The sequence below is a fragment of the Suncus etruscus genome, chromosome 10 (genome assembly GCF_024139225.1).
Source record: "Suncus etruscus isolate mSunEtr1 chromosome 10, mSunEtr1.pri.cur, whole genome shotgun sequence".
NCBI classification, from domain to species: domain Eukaryota; kingdom Metazoa; phylum Chordata; class Mammalia; order Eulipotyphla; family Soricidae; genus Suncus; species Suncus etruscus.
Window position 1 is genome coordinate 5134689 of NC_064857.1, and position 26051 is coordinate 5160739.

The 26051-nt window shown below is 39.0% G+C and overlaps 1 protein-coding gene across 1 annotated transcript; it reads right to left on the reverse strand.

Annotated features, from left to right (window-relative positions):
- Positions 1–223: 223 nt before the first annotated feature.
- Positions 224–23554, reverse strand: CIBAR1 (CBY1 interacting BAR domain containing 1). The gene is made up of 9 exons (XM_049781937.1): positions 23520–23554; positions 19457–19691; positions 16588–16656; positions 15483–15584; positions 14539–14544; positions 12817–12921; positions 10076–10189; positions 4236–4355; positions 224–1073 (listed from the first exon to the last, which is right to left on the reverse strand). The coding sequence occupies exons 1-9, from the start codon at positions 23543–23545 to the stop codon at positions 987–989; spliced, it is 864 nt and encodes a 287-aa protein (XP_049637894.1). The 5' UTR covers positions 23546–23554; the 3' UTR covers positions 224–986.
- Between the last annotated feature and the right edge of the window lie 2497 nt (positions 23555–26051).

Sequence of the window (26051 nt, forward strand, 5' to 3'; positions counted from 1 at the left end):
ATGCCTTTGTTAAGAGAGTTACGAATAACAGTCCTAAAAGAGTGTCTTTATTTTTCTATTATAATTGCTTTTTTAAACTTTATGATTCTATATGCCTGACTGTGAGCCACAAACAAGAAGTACAGTTTCCCATTCAAAGAAACAAAAGCATCAGCTGTACTGAATGGTTCTTGTTTTATATTTCCAGAATAAGCGACTATAAATACATAAATAAATCTATAAGTAGATTATAACTGGTAAATTTTTTATTGAATTTTTATTTATGGCTTCCCCATAACATTTCCTTAAACAAAATTACAATTTTTCAGTTGTACACTGAATTATGTATAATATATCATAGTGGTTTGATTTTCAAACCAGAATGAGACTGATGGCTTTCTAAAAAAAAAAGTAGTAAGCAAACTTTGTTCTCTGTGTATTTGTGAAACAGTGATATCCTAACATCCTTTACCTTTGAGTGATTACAATACTTTTGCTTTCCTGAAAAGCCAATATACATGTGAATCATAAAACTAGGTTTAGTAAAATGGATAAAAAGCCAAAGAAAAAAAGAAAGCTTTTCTAAGGTTTATGAAATATTTATATTTAATCAGAGAAAGTATGTAGGACCATTTTCTGGTGATTAAATCATGTTCCTCTAAATAGTGAAAATGTAGATCTTTTGGGTTGTGTCTACTTACTTGTTACAGCAATCTCATCTAGGTATATAATACAATGCATTATGAATTATTTTGGAATATACAGTTAAAAATGGCACCTATACAAAAGATATTCCACTAGGTACAGTGTTGAAATGACAGTTGTATAGTATTCTTATAATAGTGTAATAGTCTTATAAACTTTCATTTTTGGTCAGTTACATTTCATTTAATTTTTTTCCATTTCCAGTTAACTTCTTTTTGGGATTTAATATAAGCCAGTATAAAATTTTATAATAATAATAATAATAATACTGAATTCCAAGTAATTAAAGATGAAAATAAAAATTAACTTTCATCTTCTGTAATATCTAAGTCTTCATCCTCATCATCATCATCTGCTTGCTGATCCTTTCTTAGTCGACCAGTGGTTACCTGTTGAAAATTTAAAAGAAACTAATTTGAAATTATTTTTACATGTGTTATTTTATATGCCTTTACAGAAAAGGGCACAAAGTGAATATTTCAGAATTTCCATATGTATTAATTCTTAATACTCCTATGAACTATTGTATTAAACTGAAACAGTTACAAATTTATTCATGTTATTTTTTTTAATAAAGGTGTGAAATTAACAGTTTGCTTCCATTGGATACTATGTTATGTATGTTAATATTTTTTTAATTTGTGTTGTTTTTGGCCATACTTCGCAGTGGCTCAGAGCTTACTTAGCTCCTATGTCCAGAGATCACTCCTGGCTCAAGGGTTCATGTGTGGTGTCATGGATCTAAATGGAATTAGTGGCATGCAAGGCAAGCACTTTAGCCTCTTTATCTTGCCAGCCCACGGATAGCACATAAGTAATCCGATGACAAAAGTTTAGCTAGGGTTGTAGCTCAGTGATAGAACATAAATCGTGTGTGAGGCTTCAGGTCCATCCTCAGCAAAGTAGAAGCAGCAGCTTTTAGAGAAGAGTATAATCTCAGTTTGAGCGTCAAAAATATTTTAAGGACTGGGGAGATATGTCAAAGGGCTGCAACATATGCTTTATAAGAATGAGGACCGCCTGGGCCGGAAAGATCGCATGGAGGTGGAGGGCATTTGCCTTTCATACAGAAGGACAGTGTTTCGAATTCCGGCATCCCATGTGGTCCCCTGAGCCTGCCAGGAGTGACCCCTGAGCGCTGCCGGGTGTGACCCCAAAACAAAAAACAAACAAAAAAAGAATGAGGACCCCTGAATGACACCTCAGTAACATTATTGGAGTAGCATCTGGGCATTGCTGCTGTGACCCCAACAAATTTAGATCCTCTGCAATCAGGAATGCAGTGCTGGGGGACCAAACATGTGAGATGCCAGGGACTGAAACCTGATTGGCCATGCACCAGGCAGGGGCTCTACCTTATGTACTATTGCCCCAGCCCCAAGTTAATATATTTAAATGAATTTTTCTCAATGGATTATTCTTGATTATCCTCCAGGATATTCCAAGAGAGCCATATGTGAAAATCCTGTAAAACGGAGAGACCCAAGAACTAAATGAGACACAACTGGTGTTGGTGTTGGTGGGGCAGAGGTAGATCGTAAAGCAAGGCTGGAAGGGGGACCAGGATCGGAAGAACATTAAGTATGGATTTAAATACAATGAGTTCAGAATCTAAATTCCCCACATTTTTGCCACATGGATTATCTTGCTTCAGACCTTTCTGAGAGTAAATATGACTTTTTAGGGTACATTTTGATAAGTGTCTAAAAACATTACTGATTAGAGTGTATATGCTCATGAATATATTTACCCATTCATATGTGCTGACAGTGTGTAGGTAGAGGCTAAGGATTTTGCTCATCTTTACATTGCACAGGGCAGCAATATTCTCTGACTATGATTGAGAAGCCCTGGGATAATTTGTTTTTAAATAATTCTTGTGGTGGTTAGGGGTTATTTCTGGCTTGCTCAGCAGGTTTGGGGAACCACATAGGATACTAGGGATTGAACTTGTATTGGTCCAAATGCCCTATACACTGTATTATCTCTGGCCCCTAACAATGTATTTTTAACATAGATATAGTATCAAATGGTAAAAAATTTGTTCTGTAATAGGTTTATAGAGTTTAATCATGAGGCTAAAGTTAGGTGGAAGGAAGAAAGATACATAAACATACAATCTGTGCTTAAAGAGTAAATGAAAAAAATAGGTGTGGGTTCAAGTTTAAGCTAAAAAATTTGCAGCTCAAAAATGCTGAACCAAAACAGTGAAGTACCATCTCATAGCACAGAGACTGGCACACATCACAAAGAACAAGAACAATCAGTGCTGGCGGGGATGTGGACAGAAAGGAACTCTCATTCACTGCTGGTGGGAATGCCGTCTAGTCCAGACTTTATGGGAAACAATATGGAGATTCCTCGAAAAACTGAACTTGAGCACCCGTATAATCCAGTTATATTAGTCGTAGGGATATACCTTAGGAACACAAAAACTACTATTATGTTGAATAAAATAAGTCAGAGGGAGAGAGCTATAGACAGAATAGTCTCACTCATCTATGGGTTTAAGAAAAATAAGACTGTCGGCGACAGGCATTCCACTTCTCTATCATTGTCATGGTAGTTGTCAGTGCAGTTATGCACTCACCACTCTTTGGCGAGCTTCCTATCATAGCCTGGTCCTCCCCTAATCTCTACTGTCTCTTTATACTATTGCCAAACTGTCCTTTAATTTTCTTATATCCCACAGATGAGTGAGACTATGTCTATTCCTACCCCTCTTTTTTCAGTGAGTGTCATTGCTAAAAACATTTTTTTAATTATTACCTTATTTAAGCATCATGTTTATAAAATTGTTCATGACTGAGTTTCAGTCAGTCATACCAGTGTACAGCACCCTTCACCAGTGCAATTTTCCCTCCACCAGTGTCCCAATCCCCACCCCCCCCACCCCCACCACCACACCTGCCTCTGCGGAGGACATTTTACTTTTTTTTTTTTTTTAACCATTTTTTTTTTTTTTTTTTTTTTTTTTTTAGCACTGGACTAGTGACTACTTTTATTTTATTGTGGGGACATACCTGGTGTTGCTCAGGGCTTACTTCTGGCTGGAAATCAGCCACACACAAGGCAGAAGAGCCTGACCTGTAGTCCTATTGCTCCAGCCCAATAATATATGTAATGTTATAATCTGTGTTCTTATTATACCAGAGAATAAATTCTCTATCTTTTAAGACTACTTTATGGTGTTCTGTTTTAGGGCTGGGGAGAATAGTACAGCAGGAAGGGCATTTGCCTTGTACTGGCAGACCTGGATTGGCTCCCCAGCATTCTGTATGGTCTGCTGGACACACTGGGAGTGATTCCTGAGCACAGAGCTAGGAGTAAATCCTAAACACAGCTGGGTGTGGCACCAAAACCAAGAAAATTAAAGTGTTCTATTTTAGAGAGTAAAGTGTATCATACAATGTAAGATATAACAACTACAGCCTTTTTCCATATTACATAGAGGGTTATATGAAGTTAAGATAGAGGGCAACGGTTTAGTCCTAAAAGCTGTCCCAAAGGGGCAGCTCAGACCACATTAAATCAAATGACCTCCAACTCACCTGTCCTGTTCCAGATACGCATTTAGATGATAGTGATCTCTGAAGAGGTGATTTTGAGTTTGCTCGGACAATATCTAAACGAGATGAGTAGTCTGCTGGATACAGAGAATTTCTGAATACCTGTTGGCAATGATAAGACAAAAGTTGATAGTAAGCACTGAAAATCAAGAAAGCCTTGTAGAGCAGTGGTGCAGGCAATAGGGTGTTTGCCTTGCCCACGATAACTTAGGATGGACCGTGGTTTGATCCCCTGGCATTCTGTATGATACCCCAAGACTGGTGATTTGAGTGCAGAGCCAGGAATAACCCCTGAGTGTCACTGGGTGTGGCAAAACCAAAAAAAAAAAAAAAAGCCATGTAGAATTCATTTCAGGTAAACATATCAGCCATATCAACCCCACAGTTTAATATAAATTTAAACAAAATAGTAATCTTTATTTAAGTCACATCAGGGGTCATTCCTGGTGGTGCTCCAGGGACCATATAAGATGCCTGGGGCTGAACCCAGGTCTGCCAGGTACAAGGCACATATCTAATCTGCTGTGTTATCACTTGGCTCAGGAATGACATTTAAAAAAATAGGAGTTCCAAATCTTAAAGCTCTCTGAACCTGCCTGCTTCTCTTTACCTTTTAATTTATTTTTTGAGCTACACAGATGATGCTTGGGGGATCATATGAGATTCTGGAGATCAAACCAGGGTCACCCTTGCACTAGGCAAGAGTTATACTATCACTGTTATACCTGTTATACTCTCACTCTGCGTGCCTCCCCTTTTAAAAGTGAACCATACCATCCCCCCATTTGCTTATTTAAGTTGTTACTGGTTTATCACTTGTTTACAATGTCGTGAATTTTTAGGGGTGTAAGTGTACACTCCCTATACACATAGAATAGCATCCAAAGCACCTCATCACCAAAATGATCCCTTGACTTACACCTTCCCCTTTTATGGCTACCACTATAATTTTCATCAATTAATTTTTTGCCAATTTGCTTATCTTATGAAATATATATTCTATATAGTTCATATTTATAGGTCATTTAAAGTTATCAAATGTAAATTTTTTCAGCTTCTTTTACTTCAACTCTTACCACTTTTTTTAAAGCAAGTATCATTTTGATCCTTTCCAAGGTGCATCTTCCTTTTAGTCTCTTTTGCGGGGGGGGGGGGGGGAGGGGGGGAAGCAGGAGCAATAATACAGTGGGTAGAGTGCTTGTCTTGCATGTAGCTGAAGTTCAATCCCTGGCATTCCAATGGTCTCCTGAACATCACCAGGAGTGAATAGAGCCAGGAGTATCCCCTAAGTACAGCCAGTTGTGGCCCCCAAATAAAAAGTCTTTCCACAAAATGAATTATGTTTTTAAAATTCCAGGTATAAATTCAATAATTTCTTTTTTTTTTACAAAATAAATTTTAAAAAATCACAGGATTAATTTCACCCCTTAAAACATTCCATTTTCTTTTTCCAGAAAATGAAAACACATTTTCTTGAGTCATACTTTGTAGCACTCGGTTAACTCCTGGTTCTGTGGTCAGAAATTAATCCTGGGAGGCTTGGGGGATCACATGGGATGCTAGGGACTGAACCCGGGTCTGCCGCACACAAGACAAACACCCTATCCTGTGCTATCGCTCCGGGCCCTGAAATATTATTTTAAAATCACTGAAATATTTTACTGTTTATCAACAAGTCACATACAATTAGGCTTTCAGTGAAATTATTCTTGCCAGTACTACCAAAGTAGTCTTTATTTTTTTGGGGGGGCACACCCGTTTGAATCTCAGGGGTTACTCCTGGCTAAGCACTCAGAAGTTGCCCCATGGCTTGGGGAGACCATATGGGATGCTGGGGGATGGAACCACGGTCCTTCCCTGGCTAGCGCTTGCAAGGCAGACACCTTACCTCTAGTGCCACCTCTCCAGCCCCACCAAAGTATGCTTGTCTTTATCTTTACTTATACTGTCCTAAGATTTCTCGGCACATGTTGTACCTAACTGCACTCTGCTTCTGCTAGGGGCCCTTTTCTTGACATCTCGTTTTTCTACTATATAATGCCTTGCATATTTTAAAGCATTTCTTTTGGGCCACTTTCATTTTAAAAATATATTTCTTGGGGACAGTGAGTAGATCAACTATTGATATCACTTATTTTTGCATACAGCTGGCTGGGTGTTGAACCTCAGTAGTCCATTTGGTTCCCTGAGCACTGCCAGGAATGATCCCTGGGCCCAGTTAGGTGTGGGCAAAATAACTCCCCCTCCCCTCAGGAAAAAAATGCTCTGTAAAGTCTTATAACACTCTTTGATGATTACTCTTAAATATATTTTTCTCTAGACTCTTCCAATTGCCATATAGTATTCATGCTCTGGCTTTTTCTTTTCCTAGATCTGCAATATTCAACACAACTTTCTAATATGATGAAAATGCTTGCTGTCTTCCAGAAAGAACCATCATATGACTGAGGAACTGAATTTTAAGTTTTAATTTAAATAATATTAGTGGTTCAGTTTTACATTTTCAATTAAAGAGATTAATGGAACCAAGTGGATGAGAGCCTATATATGCACCATCTCTAAATTTCGGACGTGAAGACTTCTTTCTCTAGTCAGTCTACTAGTCTGAACACAGTACGACTATGCTTTTGCGATGCTGGGTACTTATCCTGGAATCCTAACGAAATTTACCTTCGGAGTACAAAATCAAGTGCATTTTTTTTTTCCTGCTTTCCCTTTTCTCATCAACAGCTCTTCCTATTCATACCCTCAGTACAACCTTTCAGTTGTAATAACAAATATAGTTTCCAAACTAGACTTAAGTCCCCTAGGGCAGTCAGTGTTCTCCATCTTTCTATGACTGTGGCCTCTGAACTTAATATCCTCCCTGTGGTCACCTCCTAGACTCCTGCAATGGCCTTCCATTATGCAATTCTAATTGTGGCCCTTTTGGAAGATCCTGGGGCCTACAAAGGAAATGACCCCCTGGTTGAGAAATGCTGCCCTCCCCTATGGGCACTGGAACCACAGTGAGGGATGTACTTTGTTTACTTAAGAGGTTTTGGGGGGCCCGGAGAGATAGCACAGCGGTGTTTGCCTTGCAAGCAGCCGATCCAGGACCAAAGGTGGTTGGTTCGAATCCCGGTGTCCCATGTGGTCCCCCGTGCCTGCCAGGAGCTATTTCTGAGCAGACAGCCAGGAGTAACCCCTGAGTACTGCCGGGTGTGACCCAAAAACCAAAAAAAAAAAAAAAAGAGGTTTTGGAAGCATTAATTCTTTTCTGAAAAGGAGGTTGGCCAAATTAGTTTTATGACCACTATTCTAGAACAAAGGGCTATTTTATTTTGGGCACATCCTACTAACTTGTTTTGTTGTATCTTTGTATCTTTTGAGCCACAGCTGGTTGTCTCAGGTTATTAGGCCCTGCTCAAGGAGGTTGGGGCTCATTGTTGGCGGTGCTTGGGGATTTACTGCTGTACTAGGGATCAAACCCAGATCACTCGCATGCAGAATACATCCTCTAACCCACTGATTGCTCCAGCCCAAGAGTGGCTTGTTTTTGTTTTATTTTTAAGCCATACCAGGCAATACTCAGGACTTACTCCTGGTAGGTTAGGGGGACCATTTGGGATGCTGGGGATCAAACTTGGTTTGGCCATGTGCAAGGCAAGTGCCCAGTCTTGTATAGTATGTCTCCATCCTCAAAAGTAGTTTGTTTTTAAAATCATTTATCACTATTATTATGAAGTCAATTGAAGAGATCTAAACAAGGGGATTTTTATACATTTCTTTAAATCATAGTGAATACAAAAAAATCAAGAGATGAGAAAACCCCAGTGGCAAAACTGATTCATGTTAATTAAATAAGAGGTTTCTCAGGATCAAATTATATTTTGGTATCAGTCTTGGAGCATTTGCATCCTTTATGATATGAAGATTGGATGACTCATGAATCAACCAGAATTTAGGAGGGATATATTTTTTGTTAGGACAACATTTTATTTATTTATTTATTTTGAATTTGAGCCACACTCGGCTTATTCCTGTCTTTGTGCTCAGATATTTCTCCTTCAAGGGTTTAGGGACCATATAAGGGAGAGAGGTAAAACCTGGAGGGCCATATGCAAGGCAAATGGCCTGCCCGCCCACTATTTTAAAATTTTTCTTGCAAGGTGAATTTTAAAATGTGAAGTAAAAGACATTATATAGCCTTTGGGATTGGAGGTCTAGCCAGCTAAAACTTAAAATGAATTGCTTACTCCAATGCAACATATTTAGGGGAACATTATTTTATTGGAATCATGCATAGTCCAATATATTCCAAAACCTCTTCTGGTAGGAAGTCTCATGATTTCAAATTACTACACAGTGGTGCCACTTTGGAGGAGGAAATGGGCCTTACATTATTTTTGTCAGACCTGTAATACTGCTGAAGCGCCTTTATGAAGACAGACTGACAGAGGCCTGACTGCAAATAGCTGTTTGTCAAATTAATTTCAGTAGTGTGAAAATAAAGCACAGAGAAATAGTTATTTTCTGACCTCTCTGCATATTTTTTCTGTTTCCAAGAAACGTTTTTCAAGATTTTTTCCTCTTTGCACCACTTTAATAGGTTTACTTCCCTTGGTTAAACAGCTCTCTTCACAATGTGTTCTCTTCACCTTTTGAATGGCATAATGCTAAAAGCATGTCGACAGTTTATAGAAGGTCCTGTGTCTCAGGTTTTTATACTGTCTAAAAGTCATTTTGCTAGGTATTTCCCTAATGTCCCTCAAGTTTCTAAACTTAAGAAATCATTTTCTGATTCTCTAATGTGAAAGCAGTCCACCGCCTACATATCTAGTACTACTGGGGAAGTCCCTTCTTAAACAACATTGAAATGTATTTGATGAGTAGTTGATCCAGAGGATTCACTATATTAAAGCATTTGCTATTATTTTACAAATGATCAAAGACTGATAACCTCTTTTTAAAAATAGGACCTTTGCATGCAGGTTCAATTCCCAGTACCACATGCCACCTGACCCCATTAGGAATGATCCCTGAACACAGCCTAGAATAGAGTAGCCCCTGAGCTCTGACTGCCAGGTGTGTCCCTAGCTAGCATCTTCAGTCATCAGCATAATAAAAAAGGTAGTGCAGGCATGAAAATCAGTAATTTTCAGTTTTAACATGTAGAAAAAAATGAACAGGAACATCGGAAGCTATTTCTTGGCAAAAAAGGCAAGTAGACATGATCATGTGTACATAACCGAAATAAAACAAACGTTGGCATTAGAAAACGTACATGTACTAAATGACATGCCTTTATTTTTGTCAAGGCATAATCTACTTTTACTGACTGAAGTAACCTACAGTTTGTGGCGTAATGGTAAAAGACCAAGGAATCTCTTTATATTAATAGTTAGACTATAAGACAAAATGGCAGGAAGAGGGGAAATTTTTCATCTTTAAAACTGTCAAATTAGAGACATGCCTAAAATTCAGTCCTAATTCTATATAGAATTTTAGCTATGTATTGAGAGCACATGATGTCTGTTCACTTTGCAGGGAACAGACACAATATCAGCTTAAATCAGTTACATTTTGTATACTTTAGTGACATTTTTGTCAACTGTTATAATTTTATGTAGTGAAATTATATTTTATTAGCCATTCATAAATTCTTGAAAATATATCATGGTTAATATGAACAATTCTAAGTGGAGAATCAATTTCATAGTTAGTTGGGACTTCATACACCTATTATAGTTTTGCTTTAAGATTATTTTTCCCACACAAACTAATTTTTAAGCATCTACATATTAATAAAAAAAAAAAGATGAACTGAGACATAGTCCTACCTCTAAATCTTCTTCTTCATCAATCTTTTGTATATCTTGGAAGGCAGTAGTGTAGACCTCTAAGGCTTTGCCATGAAATAACATTTCAATTGTGATGAACTCTGAAAATATATTCTAAAAATAAGATATGAATTTAAACCATATAATTGGCTTGGTGAAGAATTTATGAAAACATACTCCTTTTATGAAGTGCAAATATATCTGGTTTTATTTCCAAGGCAAATTAAATTTTAAAACTCGGGGGAAAAACTATGAAGACCTTTTGAAGCAATACATTAAAACTGTGTTTTAAGGTCACTATTCATTCTCGTCCTTCCCCCTCATTTTAAAGTCAGTTCTTCTATTTATGCCGTGTAGTTTATATGTGTGGTTAAAAAATGACTAAAATGAATAGCTTTATGCACAGTTACCACATGCCTTTCTCAGAATATTTTGTTCTAAAGTTGGAGTATATTTAACATAAGAATTGCATTCCATTGTATTTCTGAGAACATGCTTCTTATATTCTCTAACTACCAAGGAATTACTTAATAAAAATAATATTCCTGCCATGGATAATAGACCATTTCAGTTTACAAGTACATGACTTGCCCAGCGTTGCTCACAGCTGACTGACACCTGAATCTCACCTTCAAAGGTGCTAGCTCTTACTGCTCTGTGCTGTTTCTGTTGTAATAAATAATTTCCTCCACCAACTGGTAGGTAACTTCTGTGAATATGGGGCTGGAGAAATAGTACAGCAGGTTAGGTGCTGGCCTTTTAAGTGGCAACTCAGTCTTCTATCCCTGGAACCGTACAGAGTCTTTTTTAGCACTGCCAAGTGTGATCTCTGAGCACCACCAAGTCAGGTCCAGAAACAAATAGGAAATAATAAAAATCTGTAAATTTGATGAAAACTTAAAAAATAGTGTGGACCTGACCATCTGTTTTTAGGCAGGCAGTGTTTAGGGGTCATCAGGGTTATATCCAGAGGTGCTTGGTAGGCCATGTAGTTCCAGGGAGCAAACTGAGGGTCTGTAACGCTATTTATGATAGCCAGACTCTGGAAACAAACAAGATGCCCTTCAACAGATGAATGGCTAAAGAAATGGTGGTACACAGACACAATGGAATATTATGCAGCTGTCAGGAGAGATGGAAGTCATGAAATTTTCCTATACATGGATGTACATAGAATCTATTATGCTGAGTGAAATAAGTCAGAGGGAGAGAGATAGAAACAGAATAGTTTCACTCATCTAGGGATTTTAAGAATAAAAGACATTATTGTAATAATGCATAGAGCAGGGGTCTCAAACTCAATTTACCTGGAGGCCGCAGGAGGCAAAGTCGGGGTGAGGCAGGGCTGCATAAGGGATTTCGCTTACCGAATATTCGCAATAAAAAATCGCATTAGTAAGAAAAATATCGCAAAAAAATCGCATCAAACATCCGCATACCCCGAACGGAACTGCTCGGGGTATGCGAATGTTTAATGAGATTTTTTTCTTATTATAAATGTGATCTTTACTGCGATATTTGAAGGATGGCCGCAGGCCACAAAATGTATGGAGGGCCGCAAATGGCCCGTGGGCTGCGAGTTTGAGGCCCCTGGTCTACAGACAACTGAGATGAGGGCTGGAAGATTTGACTCTCACAAAAAGTGGTGAGTGTAGTTAGAGAAATAACTACCCTGACAACTATGGTGACAACATCAATGAGTGAGAGAAGTAGAATGCCTGTCTCGAATACAGGTGGGGGGCAAGAGGAGGGACACTGGGGACATTGGTGATGGGAATGTTGCACCAGTGAAGGGGGGATGTTTCTTTTTTGAGGGGGTATTTTTTATATGACTGAAACCCAACTACAATCTTGTCTGTAATCAAGATGCTTAAGTAGATATTATTTAGAAAAAAAATGTCTTAATAGAAGAATAATAATAGCTGGAGATAGATTGGTTAGCTTCAAGGTGAGATGCAGGAAGAAACCTTTAAAAATGAATACAAGGTGGAAAAAGTCTAAAAACAAAAGAATAGATTACCAGAATTGGATGAGTTCAAGAGAAGCAATATAAACACACTGGTGTCCTTTAAGAACATAGAGAAAAATATGATGAAGAGCCATTCAAGAAATCATAGCAAGAATTTCCCAAAGTCAAGGTTTTCTGACATTTGCCATTTTAAACAACTTCACTAGGGCCAATAATATAGCAGGAACTATTATTTTGCTTTGTACACAGTCAGCCTAGGATCAATCCCCAAGACTCATTTGGTTTTACAAGCTGCTAGGAGTAATTCCTATCTGCAGAGCCAGAAATAACCCTTAAGCATTGCTGTTTGTCACGAAGAAAAACAAACAAACATAAAGAAAAAGAAATCCAAATGTCATTGATTTATGGCTTGGAATCTTGGTCATGATACTATGGATAAGTTACTTTATAAAGTGTACCTGTAAATTATAGAAAATGTAATTTTCATATAGTATATAAACAGCACATTCTCATGGAATTGCTAAAAAATTAAAAGGTAATTTATGTGAAGTACCTAAAATTATGCCTCATTAAAAAGAAAATTATACCTCCATCTCTGATTAAATACTGTTATGTGATAAGAGGTTAGCTGATATGTTTATAATTGAAACTTATCTCCCACACTAAGTTTTTAAATCTAATATGTTTTCACAAGGACTATTTCTAGACAAAAAAATCTGAACTTTAAAAAATGTAGTGGAAAAATTTTGAATCTTAATACTTATTTTATTACCTTTATATCCTTTATTTTCTGTTTTTCAAAATTGTCAATAGTTTCTTCTAAATGACGAGTTGTTCGGGTAGCATCTATTGTAGCTCTTTGTAATTCAGTTTCTGCCTGCAATCCCACAACCAAATATCATTAAAAAAAAAAAGAGTCAAGTCAGGATCTATTTATTGGAGACTATTTGTAAATTAATCACAGTTCTATTGGCTTTGGCATAACTGTAAACTTCTCAATAACATATTTTACTATATAAAATAAAATGTTCTATACAATGTATGCTTTAAATCTATTAAGTAATATGATCTCTAACAACTCTCTGTATCTTTTTTTTTTTTTTTGGTTTTTGGGTCACACCTGGCATCGCTCAGGGGCCACTCCTGGCTCTACGTTCAGAAATCGCTCCTGGCAGGCTCGGGAGACCATACGGGATACCGGGATTCGAACCACCATCCTTCTGCGTGCAAGGCAAATGCCCTACCACTGTGCTAACTCTCCAGCCCTCAACTTTCTGTATCTTACACCACTTTCAGCTATTTAACTGTCATTTATCATACTATCCCTTTTCTTTCCTCTTTAACACTTTAATCCCTAAAAAAGACTTGTTATTAAATTGTTCAATGTTCTAGTTCTCAAAATGCAAGCCTTTTTATTCCAGCATGGGTTTTCTGTTTGTATATTCTATTTTTTTTTGGTTTTTGGGTCACACCCAGCAGTGCTCAGGGATTCCTCCTGGCTCTATGCTCAGAAATCGCTCCTGGCAGGCTCGGGGGACCGTATGTGATGCTGAGGCCCGAACCACTGACCTGCATGAAAGGCAAATGCCTTACCTCCATGCTATCTCTCTGGCCCCCTGTTTGCATATTCTTATAAGCTAAGAATATTACATTATTATTTAGCTAATAATATGTACAAAAACTGTACATATTAGTAACTAATAAACTAGATAGGCCAGTTTTATATTTGCTTAATGTATTCTAATGACAAGTATTCATACTACTAGATCTTGTACAATCAGTATGGTTGCTTCTGTCCACATATAGCTACTTACATTAAAATGAAAGTTACGTGAAAAATAATTCAAGAACTGGCTCAATTCTTAGTTGTATTTCTTAAAGATAGTAGTCATAGCACAATAAAGCAGAGAGCATTTCCAAGCTAATAATGTATTTTCCTTCCTAAATAAAGTATCTTAGGCTGGGGAGATAGTACAGGCAGGTGTTAAGGCACTTGCCTTGTATGAACCTAGTTTGTTTCATTCCCAGCACCTCATGGCTCCCAAACACGTATAGCTCCTGGGGATTCCCCAGGCACCACTGATATGAAATTAGGGGTCTCAGGCACTGCAGGGCCTGAGCAGCACAGCAACCCCGGCCCTAATAATGAGTTAGGCAGGTTGGTTTTGTTGCTGGCGGCCACATGCCTAGTGATGCTCAGGGATTACTCCCAGTGAGGTGCTTTGGGCTGTTGCTAATGGTGTGGAGCTGGGTATCAAAGCTGTCTCTTCAGCCTTAAATTTGTGGTTAAATTCTTTCTAAGATTTCTAATTACTTTGGCCACTGTATCGCATTTCATTTAATAGTTAATCCATGTGAAAATTTCATTGATAATCAAAAGTTTTGTGACACTATCACTTGCTTTTTTTTTCCTTCAAAAATATGTACATTAGAATAAGTAAAATGGTTTACTGGATCCATCTCTTGCCATACGCCATACCATTTTATTACCCACCTGTGACTGAAATTTCTCATAAAGGAAAAAAATACATTTCAAACAAGTATTTCCAATAAATAAAATAATATACTCAGAATGATATATTCTGGCAATTAGATTATACATATTTTACATTTCTGTATATCCATAGGTAAATTAAAATATGTAATTTCAAGATAATTAAGCATTTAAAAACATATTTAATTTTTGGGTTATATACATTATCATATTGGACGTAAAGTTTTTAAAAACCATACAAAACCAAAAAAATGTATTTTAATGAACTACTTTGGGGGGGTGGTGGTCCACATTTGGTGCTCACTGAGCAATTTCGGCAGTGCTAAGTATTAAACCCAGGCACTTGCCCAATTCTAGCACTGATTAAACAGACTGAATTTAAGAAAATGCAATGCCAATCGGAGACAATATAGTTGTTGGATATGGAGGGTTTCTGGGCGCATGGTTTGCTCTCTACAATAAATACAACTTCCAATATTATTGGGCTTGAAATTTAAAATATATATATAATATCACAAGAAGTTCAAAAGTGAAATAGAACTCCTTTGAAGATTACTTATACAGTTGTTTGTTTTCTATTATTCTTTTACTAATGAGAATATTCCATCAGACTAAGTTCCTACTACTGTATTACTTGACTAATGCAGTTCTTTGTTAATACATTTTGACATTCGTCTTTCCTTTCTTTATGACCGTTCCATTAAAAATTTTGGAAGTGTAGTCAGAGTTGACTGACTAGGAAAGACTTGGGATGAAGAAACCACAGCTTGAATATTTGTATGATAATCTACCACCTTCTAAACTAATTTATTATTATTATTATTATATATTTTTTGGTTTGGGCCACACCTGGCGGTACTCAGAAATGCACAAGTTTAAAAAAAAAGAAATGCACAAGTTCTGTCTATATATCTGCAAATTTAAGACTCAAATTCAAAGGATACAATAATATGCCGATCAGAGGGGTTTCGCTGACGTGTTCTTTCTAATTGAGTTAACTGTTTAGCTTCTCGATTTCTTGCTGTTAATGTTGCTTTGAGATCATCCTGCAAATAGATATCTATTGTTATTAAAAAAGGTCAATTTAAATAAAATATATTCTATTTAAGGAATAGGAAAATACTACATATCTGAACCACCAGCAGCACCACAGCAATTATTACTACACAATTACTGTGCCTGTGTGTGTGTGAAGGTGTGTCTAATTTCTTTCAAAATCATGATCAGGGAATAGAGCAGTAGTACGGAAGGTAGGGCACTTTACCTGTAGCTGCACTGGGCCCTATCCCTGATACCTGAGATGGTCCCCTGAGCCCACCAGGAATGATTCCTGAGCACAAAGTCAAGGGTAAGAAAAGAGAATGCAAACTCTTCTTTTTATATGCACACACACTTTTATATATATATCTTATCATTTTGATTGTGATGGTTACTGTGCTTATTTGCATATGTTATATACATGTATGACTGTATTTGTCAACATTCAGAGAACTGAAAAATGGGAGCATTTTATTCCCTGTACATTATTTATTCCTCAATAAAAATGACTTAAAAACAATTTTGTAATACTCATTTTATGCTGCATGTTATAACCTACTTTCACTAAAACATACTTATATCCCACTTACTAATATAGTTTGTCTATTCATGACTACATTTATTTAAAATTTTTTTTTTTTTTTTTTTTTTTTTTTTGGTTTTTGGGCCACACCCGTTTGACGCTCAGGGGTTACTCCTGGCTATGTGCTCAGAAATCGCCCCTGGCTTGGGGGGACCATATGGGACGCCGGGGGATCGAACCTCGGTCCTTCCTTGGCTAGCGCTTGCAAGGCAGACACCTTACCTCCAGCCCACCTACCCGGCCCCTTATTTAAAATTTTTAATATTTTAATTTACAAAATAAACAAAATGCTTTGTATTCCAGTATACTTACTGAGCACACTAAACATATTTAAGTTCTAAGAAATAATGGTTCTAATTGTAAAAAAATATTTTTACTTTTATTTAATAAAAAACTAAAAACTCTGTCCTCTTTGCAGAATAACTTACCCTTTTCATTTTTACAATGGTGCCGTAAACTTTCAGAGGTTCAACAACTTTGGCTTCAAGTCTTTCAACCTAATGAAAATTGTTATAAAAAATATAACTGAGAGAAATGTAGATATAGCAAAACTTCTATTCTTGAAAAAAATCCCGTGCTGTTTAACCTGAACAAAAACTATGAACATTACATTTTTAAAAATGAAAATGTTACAATTTAGCTTATGTCACAAATAAAATATTAGAAATGCATGCATCAGAATTCTTTGTTCAGTAAACAGAAAAACAGCAAGACGACTGGTCAGCAATACAATAAATGTCCCAACTTTTACCCTGTCACACCATCAACTATCATTGCTAAAGCATCTTAAAATAGTATTTAATGGGCAAGTTTTAAGATATCATAACTTTTCATAATTACCATTTTCAGTATGTTTAACACTACATTGATGCTGTACATACACATTCCTAAAACATAACCACCCAAATTTATAGATGATAATATGGAAACTGAGAGATATGGGAGATACTTAAAGCTAGTCTACCTTCATAGGAATAAAGCAGCTACAAGACCACTGTAATGACTAGAGTTCTGCCCTTCTCTTCCCCCCCACCAAAAAATATCACTGTAAATTATCAAAACCTTGAGAATAAATGTTCTACATGATACTGAGCTGTAAAACTGTATGTGATATTTACATAGAATACAGAGTTTTTCTTAAATATTACAATTTTGACCACATTTTAAGTAGCCACTTACTTTAATAATATGGCAGCAGTAGGAAGTAGCAAACATATTTTTTATAAAAAACTTTAATTTTATTTATTGATCGATTGTTTGGTTATTGGGACACATCCAGCGGTGCTCAGGGATTACTCCTGGCTCTGCACTCAGAAATTGGCCCTGGCAGGCTGGGGGACCATATGGGATACCAGGAATCGAACCAGGTCCCTCCTGGGTCGGTCGGCAAGGCAAACGCCCCACCACTGTGCTATCTCTCTGGCCACTAGTAGTGAACATTAAAAAAAAAAAAAAAAAAATTAAATAGTGTAAAAAAATCAGGTAATGGAAAAGGCCAATATATTTTATTAATATTTTTTAATCTTTGTAGCAGGAAAAGGTTTATTTTTAATTATTATATATATTGTTTAGGTTTTTGGGCCACACCCAATGATGATCAGGGGTTACTCCTGGCTATGTGCTCAGAAATCACTCCTGGTTTCGGGAGACCATATGGGACACCGGGCATCGAACCTTGGTCCGCCGAGGCTAGCGATGCCTTACCTCTAGCGTCACTGCTCTGGCCCCAAGAAGGTTTATTTTGATGACATATATTTATATAATAGTAAAAATACTGTTTTTTTTAGTTTTGACAAGCAAAATATATGAATATATCATCTTGAAAAATTGTAAGAAGATGAAGAAAATTAAATTTTCTTAAGTATTTAAACATTAGGACGCTTAAAATCAATTAATATTCAGAATAATTCCATCTTGACCACTTCTAATAATCCATCCACTGATTTATTCAGTGTAAGGATTTTCCAAGTCTTTTGTCTGTTCTCCTTTTTGTCGCCTACCTTTCATTCATAGGTCATTATCATCTCCACCATTTGGTAAGCAAAGGAAATAAAAAGGAGAACAAATGTAAATCAATTCACTTTGCTATTTGACAAATAGCATAAAAATTTTCTCTAGAAGGGATACTGAACTTATTGGCAAACATAAGATTTTAGGATTGTCAGCAAGGAAGTATTTTTTAAATATTAGTACTCAGTTATATATAACTGAGAGTTGCTTGTTACAGAAATACCACATGGCAAGAATTCAACCTATTTTTTTCCAAAAAGCACCCCTAAACCTACAAGTCAAATTTGCATTTACATAGCAATGATGGGGTTAATAAAGCAATATCCTAATTTTGTTTTTGGTTTTGGGTCACACTCAGGGTTGCTTGGGGATTATTCCTGGCTCTGTGCTCAGGGATCATTCTTGGATGTGCTTGCGGGTACCATATGGGATGCTGAAGATAGAAACCAGGGTACCAGTGTTGGTCCCAAGCAAGGCAAACACCCTACCTGCTGGTGCGATCACTCAGGTGCTAAGCAATATCCTTAATTTTTTTTAAATAACTGCATTTATGTTTTAGACTTTTTTTTAAATAAAAAAGGACAAAAATTAATGATTAGAAGAGTCTCAGAAATACTGACTGCGGCTCTAACTGGTCAATTCCTGACAATTCCGTGACATCTTCAACCAAAGAATGTAAGTAAAAGCATTTTTGGGGTATTAAGGGAATTAAAGTGGGTTCCTTTTTAGAAAGACAATGATACCACCACCTAGTGCTCCCCACCAAAACTGGGGGTGGGAAAGTCCTCTCATGACCTGCCATAGTATCATTTTCCATTATAATGGCTATCATCCATGATCTCACCCGCCATTACCTCCAGCGTCTAAAAATCAAGAGTTTTCTGTCTTGGTGACGCATCTCCTCTGTGGAGCAGAGATCTCTCCATAGATGAGGAATGTGCTCACATTCCCATGCAGCAGCTTCCATGTGCAGACATCCCTTTCAGCATCCTTACCTGCACCCAGGCCCCAAATCAGACACCCTTTCCTCCTCCTCCTCCTCCTCCCCTTTGGAGACTGGGTTCCCTTCCCTGGAAAATTGTCACCTAGCTAGTGGCTGGCTACAGGCTGGCCAAGGAGAAAGAGACAGAGGGGGAGAGAGAGAGAGAGACAGAGACAGAGAGACAGAGACAGGCAGAGACACAGAGAGAGCCAAAGCTTGCAAAGAGCCTCGAGTGTGGCTGGATGCGCAAAGGCCCAGCCTCAGCACTAGGACCAGAGGACCATCAGCATCCCTGGAGGCCGCACCTCGGCCTGCCGGTAGTCCTGCAGCTTGGCGAACTCCTCGGCGAAGCTCTTGAGGCCCTGGCGGAGCTGCGGGGTCTCGGAGGCGGCGTAGGCCGTCACCTCCTGCACCAGCAGGTCGGCCTTGTCCCGCAGCCGGGCCGTCTTGCGCACGTAGGCCGCGAAGATCTGGCACAGCTCCCCGAAGTGCTTCTCCACGTTGGCCACTGCGTCCTGCAGCTGCCGCGTCTGGGCATCCCTGGGAGGGGCAGGGGAGGGGTGGAGAGGGGAAAAAACACATGTGCCACCATCACCAGAAAATAAAGAAAAGAAAAAAAAAAAGCATGCACCACCACCAAAAAAAGGAAAAAGAAAAAGAAAAAAAGCATGCACCACTACCCCTCTCCAAAGGCAAAGTATCCCAAATAACAGATGAGAATGAGGGGCCCCAGTGGTATCACAGGGTAGGGCATCTGTCTTCCATGCAGCCAACCTGGCTAGGACCCAGGTTCAATCCTAGCATCCTATATGGGCCCACCCAGAACCTGCCAGGAATGATTCCTGAGTGCAGAGCCAGGAGCAACCCCCTTGAGTAGCACTAGGTATGGCCCAAAAGAAAAACTGAAAAATAAGAAAAAAGCATGAACTAAGAGATGAGAATGAGGGACCTGAGTGGGAACACAGTGGTAGGGCATTTGCTTTGCATGCAGCTGAGCTGGGATGGACTTCGGGTTCATCCCATATGGTCCCCCACAGAGCTTGCCAGGAGTGATTTCTGAATGCAGAGCCAGGAGAAACTCCATGAGCACCACCGGGCATAGCCCAAAAAGCAAAAAAGAAACTGAAAAGAAAAGAAAAAAGCATGCACCACCACCATGCCTCAAAAAAAGAAAGAAAATATAAAAAGCATGTATCACGCCCCCCCCCCCCCAAAAGGGGAAATAAGTATGCACAACAACTACCAAAAAATAAAAAATAAAATAAAAAACCTCTCATCAAGATGGGAATAAAAGGCACTTTTCTCAATATAGTAGAGGCAATCTATCACAAGTCAATGGCAAATATTATTGTCAGTGGAGATCAACTAAAAGCCTTTCCTCTAACATCTGGTACAAGACAAGGCTGCCCTCTCTCACCACTCCTATTCAACATGGTGCTGGCAGTTTTTGCCATAGCGATTAGGCAAGAAAAAGATATCAAGGGCACCAGATAGGAAAGGAGGAAGTCAAGCCCCCACTGTTTGCAGATGACAAGATACTATATTTAGAAAACCCTAAAGACTCTAGCAAAAACTTCTAGAAACAATAATAGACTCATATAGCAAAGTGGCAGCATACACAATTAACACACAAAAATCAATGGCATTCTTATATACCAATAATGATAGTGAAGAAATGGATATCAAAACAAACAAACAAACAAACAATACCATTTACATTAGTGCCACACAAACTCAAATATCTTGGAGTCAAACTTAACTAATGATATGAAGGACTTATACAAAGAAAACTAAAAAACCCTGCTTCAAGAAATAAAAAGAGGACACAAAGAAATGGAGGTATATACCCTGCTCATGGATTGGGAGGATTAACATTATTAAAATGGCAATACTCCCCAAGGCATTGTACAGATTTAATGCAATCCCTTTAAGAATATCCATAACTTTCTTCAAAGATGTGGATCAAACACTCCTGAAATTCATCTGGAACAATAAACATCCAAGAATAGCGAGAGCAACCCTTGGGAAAAGGACTATGGAAGGCATCACTTTTCCCAACTTTAAATTGTATTACAAAGCAATAGTCATTAAAACAGCATGGTATTGGAATAAAGACAGACCCTCAGATCAGTGGAATAGACTAGAGTATTCAGAGAATGCTCTCCAGATATACAATCAATTAATCTTTGATAAAGGGGCAAGAAATGCAAAATAGAGCAAGGAAAGCCTCTTCATCAAGTGATGTTGGCACAACTGGACAGTCATTTGCAAAAAAATGGACTGAGACCTCCAGCTAACACCATGCACCAAGGTCAAGTGTAAATGGATTAAAGATCTTATATCAGACCTGAAATCATAAAGTATATAGAACAACACGTAGGTAAAACAACTCCAGGACATTGAAACTAAAGGCCTCTTCAAGGAGGAAACTGCACTCTCCAAACAAGTGGAAGCAGAGATAAACAGATGGGACTATATTAAGCTGAGAAGCTTCTGCACCTCAAAGGTAATAATGCCTAGGATACAAAAGCCACCCACAGAATGGAAGAAGCTATCCACCCAATACCCATCAGATAAGGGGCAAATATCTAAGATGTACAAGGTACTGATAGAACTTTACAAGAAAAAAAAAATCTAACTCCATCAAAAAATGGGGAGAAGAAATGAACACTTTGTCAAAGAAGAAATACAAATGGCCAAAAGATACATGAAAAAATACTCCACATCACTAATCATCAGGGAGATGCAAATCAAAACACCAGTGAGGTTCCATCTCACACCACAGAGACTGGCACACATCACAAAGAACAAGAACAATAAGTACTGGCAGGGGTGTGGGGAGAAAGGAACTCTCATTCACTGCTGGTGGGAATGCCATCTAGTCTAGCCCTTATGGAAAGCAATATGGAGATTCCTCAAAAGACTGGAAATTGAGCTCCAATTTGATCCGGCTATACCTCTCCTAGGGATATACCCTAGAAACACAAAAATCCAATACAAAAATCCCTTCCTCACAACTATATTTACTGCAGTGCTATTTACAATAGCCAGACTCTGAAACAACCAAGATGCCCTTCAACAAATGAATGGCTAAAGAAACTGGTACATATACACAATGGAATATTATGCAGCCGTTGGGAGAGATGAGGTCATGAAATTTTCCTATGCATGGATGCACATGGAATCTATTATGCTGAGTGAATTTAGTCAGAGGGAGAGAAAGACACACAAAAATAGTCTCACTCATCTATGGGTTTTAAGAAAAATTAAAGACATTGAAATAATTCCCAGAGTTGAGGGCTGGAAGGACTGGCTCAGGATATGAAGCTCACCACAAAAATGGTGGGTGCTGAGAACTATCATAACAATGCCAGTGAGTGAGGGGTGGAGAAAGCCTGTTCTTGAATACAGGCGGGAGGTGGGGAGGGAAGAGATGGGGCATTGGTGATGGGAATTTTGCACGGGTGAAAAGGGGTGTTCTTGTGATGACTGATATCCAACTACAATTATGTTTGTAATCACGGTGTTTAAATAATTTAGTTTAAAAAAAAAAAAAGGCATGTACCACCACCAAAAAAAGGGAAAAAAAATAAAACAGAAAAAAAAGCATGCACCGCCACCCCTAAAAAGGGGGAAAAAAGAGAAAAAAGCATACACCCCCAATAAAGAAAAAATAAAAGCATTTACTACCACCCCCCAAAAAAAGAAAAGGGGAAAAAAAAAGGTACGTGCCACCACCACTGGGAAAAAAAAAAAGCATGACCATCATCCAAATAGGAAAAAGGAAAAGAAAAAAGAAAGAAAAAAGCATGCACCACACCCCCTAAGAAGGGGGAAAAAAAGAAAAAAACATGCACCACCCAGAAAGAAAAGGGGAAAAAAAGGGATGCACCACCACCACCACCACCAAAAGAAAAAAGAAAAAAACATGCACCCTCCAAAAAAGGGGGAGGGAGAAAAAAGCAGGCACCACCCCCAAAAAAGGGGGAAAAGAGAAAATAAAGCATGCATCACTCCAAAAATAAAGATAAAAGGGGGGGAAAGCATACGCCACCACCAAGTTAAAACAAACAAAGACATGCATGCATAAAGAATAAAGTCAGACAAACGACCCCCCGAAAGAGCCCTGGCCTGGCAGGACGCCTCCGCCATCTTTACTCCTGGCAGCGCCAGGGCCAGGATCAGCCTCAAGCCCGCTTCCCGCCTCCCAGCCCTGGGCCGCGGCTCCCCCGCAGGCCGGGCCTCCAGACCCAGGGCGGAGACTGCCCCCAGGCCCGGCGAGGCCCGGCGGCCGCCCGACCTCCCGCGCTCCCCGGAGCGCCATGACTCCCACCCGCCCCGATCTGCAGGACCCCCGAGGCTCGTTACCGGCTCTCCAAGCTGCGCCGCAACATCTTGCCTCGCGCACGCGCACGCAACGCGCACGCGCACTCCCGACGGCGCGGGGCCCCGCCCCCACGTTGCCACGGCGACGCGACGCCCGCCCCGTCCACTCGGGCGTTGCCACGCGACGAAACGCCAGCCGCCTGGTGGGCGGTGCTTGGGTCAGGGGCGTGGCGAGGAGCAGGCCACGCCCACTCGGGCCTGGCTGATGCCTCGTCTGTCCCTAATCCCATCCGTGTATGCCCAGAAACACAACCAAGGAATGAACACTGGGACCTGAGCCAGGAGTCAGCTAGCCCTGAGCAGGACTGAAGGGGGCCCTCACGCATAAGCAAAACACAAGCCACAGCCACTCTCTTTTCTTCACGAGTTGAAGCTGCTAAGCATGGGTTCCTTGGTGATAGCACCTTTTCTGTTGATGGATGAGAGAGAAGTAGGAGGAGAAGTAGAAGAAGTAGAAGAAGAAGAAAAGAAGGAGGAGGAGGAGGCAAAGGAGAAGAAAGGAAGGAGAAGAGGAGGGAAAAGGAAAAGAAGGAGGAGAAAAAGGAGAGAAGAAAGTAGAAAAAGGACAATGAGGGGGAGGAAGAGAAGGAGATGAAGGAGAAGGAGGAGAAGAAAAAGAAGAGAAGAAGACGGAGAAGGAAGAGGAGGAGGAGGAGAAGGAGGAGGAGAAGGAAAAAAGGAGAAGAGGAGGAGAAAAGAAGAGAAGAAAAATAAGAAAAAGGATGAAGAGAAGAAGGAGGTGAAGGAGAAGAAAAGGGAGGAGAAAAAGAAGAAAAGAAAAAGAAGGAAGGGGATGAAGAAAAGGTGAAGGAGGAGAGGAAAAAGAAGAGATGACGGAGAAGGAAAGGGAGGAGGAGGAGAAGAAAGAAGGAAGAAGAAGAAAGAAGGAAGAAGAAGAAAGAAGGAAGAAGAAGAAGAAGAAGAAGAAGAAAGAAGAAGAAGAAGAAGAAGAAGAAGAAGAAGAAAGAAGAAGAAGAAGAAAGAAGAAGAAGAAGAAGAAGAAGAAGAAGAAGAAGAAGAAGAAGAAGAAGAAGAAGAAGAAGAAGAAGAAGAAGAAGAAAGAAAACAGAGAGGACAGTGAGGCAAAGCTTACAGAGAGCCTCAATATGGATGTTGTGCAAAGGAAGCTGGGGAGAGGAGAGAAAAGCGGGGTGGGGAGAGCGAGCCAAGGTTCTTAGAGAGCCTCAAGTGTAGATGGATGTGCAAAGGCTCAGTCAAGGGAGAGAGAGATAGAGAGAGAGACAGACAGACAGACAGAGAGAGAGAGAGAGAGAGAGAGAGAGAGAGAGAGAGAGAGACAGAGAGACAGAGAGAGACAGAGAGAGAGGAGAGAGGGGGAGAGAAAGTGGAGAGAGAAAGAGAGAGCAAAGAGAGGAAGAGGAGAGAGAGAGAGAGAGAGAGAGAGAGAGAGAGAGAGAGAGATATCTCAGATTGCTAGTGCACATACTTTGCATGCAGGAGGATTGGATATCAGGTCCCCAAAACGTCTTCATTCTTTTTTACATTGATTTATTCAACTTGGTTGGATAAATTTCACCAGAGCTGCCTTCCAGTTCCTTAAGCATTATTTGGGAGATCTAGTTTATCTACTCTCACTGCAAGCTTCCTACCATGGACACATCCTCCTATTGCTCATCTCTATATTGTCTTTGGATAGTATTACCTTTAACATCTTTTATTATTCTAATATCCCACAGATAAGTGTGATTATTTTGTCTATTTCTCTCCTTCTGATTTATTTCAGTCAATATAATAATCTCCATATTCACACATGTTTAAACAAGCTTTATAACTTTAATTTTTCTATAAGCTGCATAGTGTTCCATTGTATAGATATATCACAGTGTCTTTAGCCATTTATCTGTTGTCAGGCACCTGAGTTGTTTCCAGATTCTGGCTATTGTAAATACTGAAATGATGATCATAGGAGTGTGGAGGGCATTTTTGCATTGTGTACTATATTCTTAGGGTATATCCCTAGGAATGGTTTTCCTAGGTTATATAGAAGATCAATTTCCAGTTTTTGTAGCAATATCCATATTATTTTTCAGAAAAGCTGGGCTAGTCGATATTCACACCAGCAATGAATGAGAGTCATTTTCTTATCACATCCACGTCAGCACTGGTTGTTCTTGTTCTTTGTGATGTGCAGCAATATCTGTGGTGTGAGGTGGTACCTCATTGCTGTTTTGATTTGCATCTCCCTAATAATTAGTGGTGTGGAGCATTTTTTCATGTGTCTTTTGGCCACCTGTATTTCTTCCTTGAGGAAATATCTGTTCATTTCTGCTCTCCATTTTTGGATGGGTTTAAATTTTTAGGTTTTTGCTAAGTCTGTCAGCACCTTGTATAGCTTACATGTTAGCCCCTTATCAGATATATATTGGGTTAACAGTTTTTCCCATTCCATGAGTAGCCTTTGTATCCTAGACAAAGTAGCCTTTGTATCCTGCACTGTTTTCTTTGAACTGCAGAAGCTTCTCAGTTTAATATAGTCCAATTTGTTTACCTTTT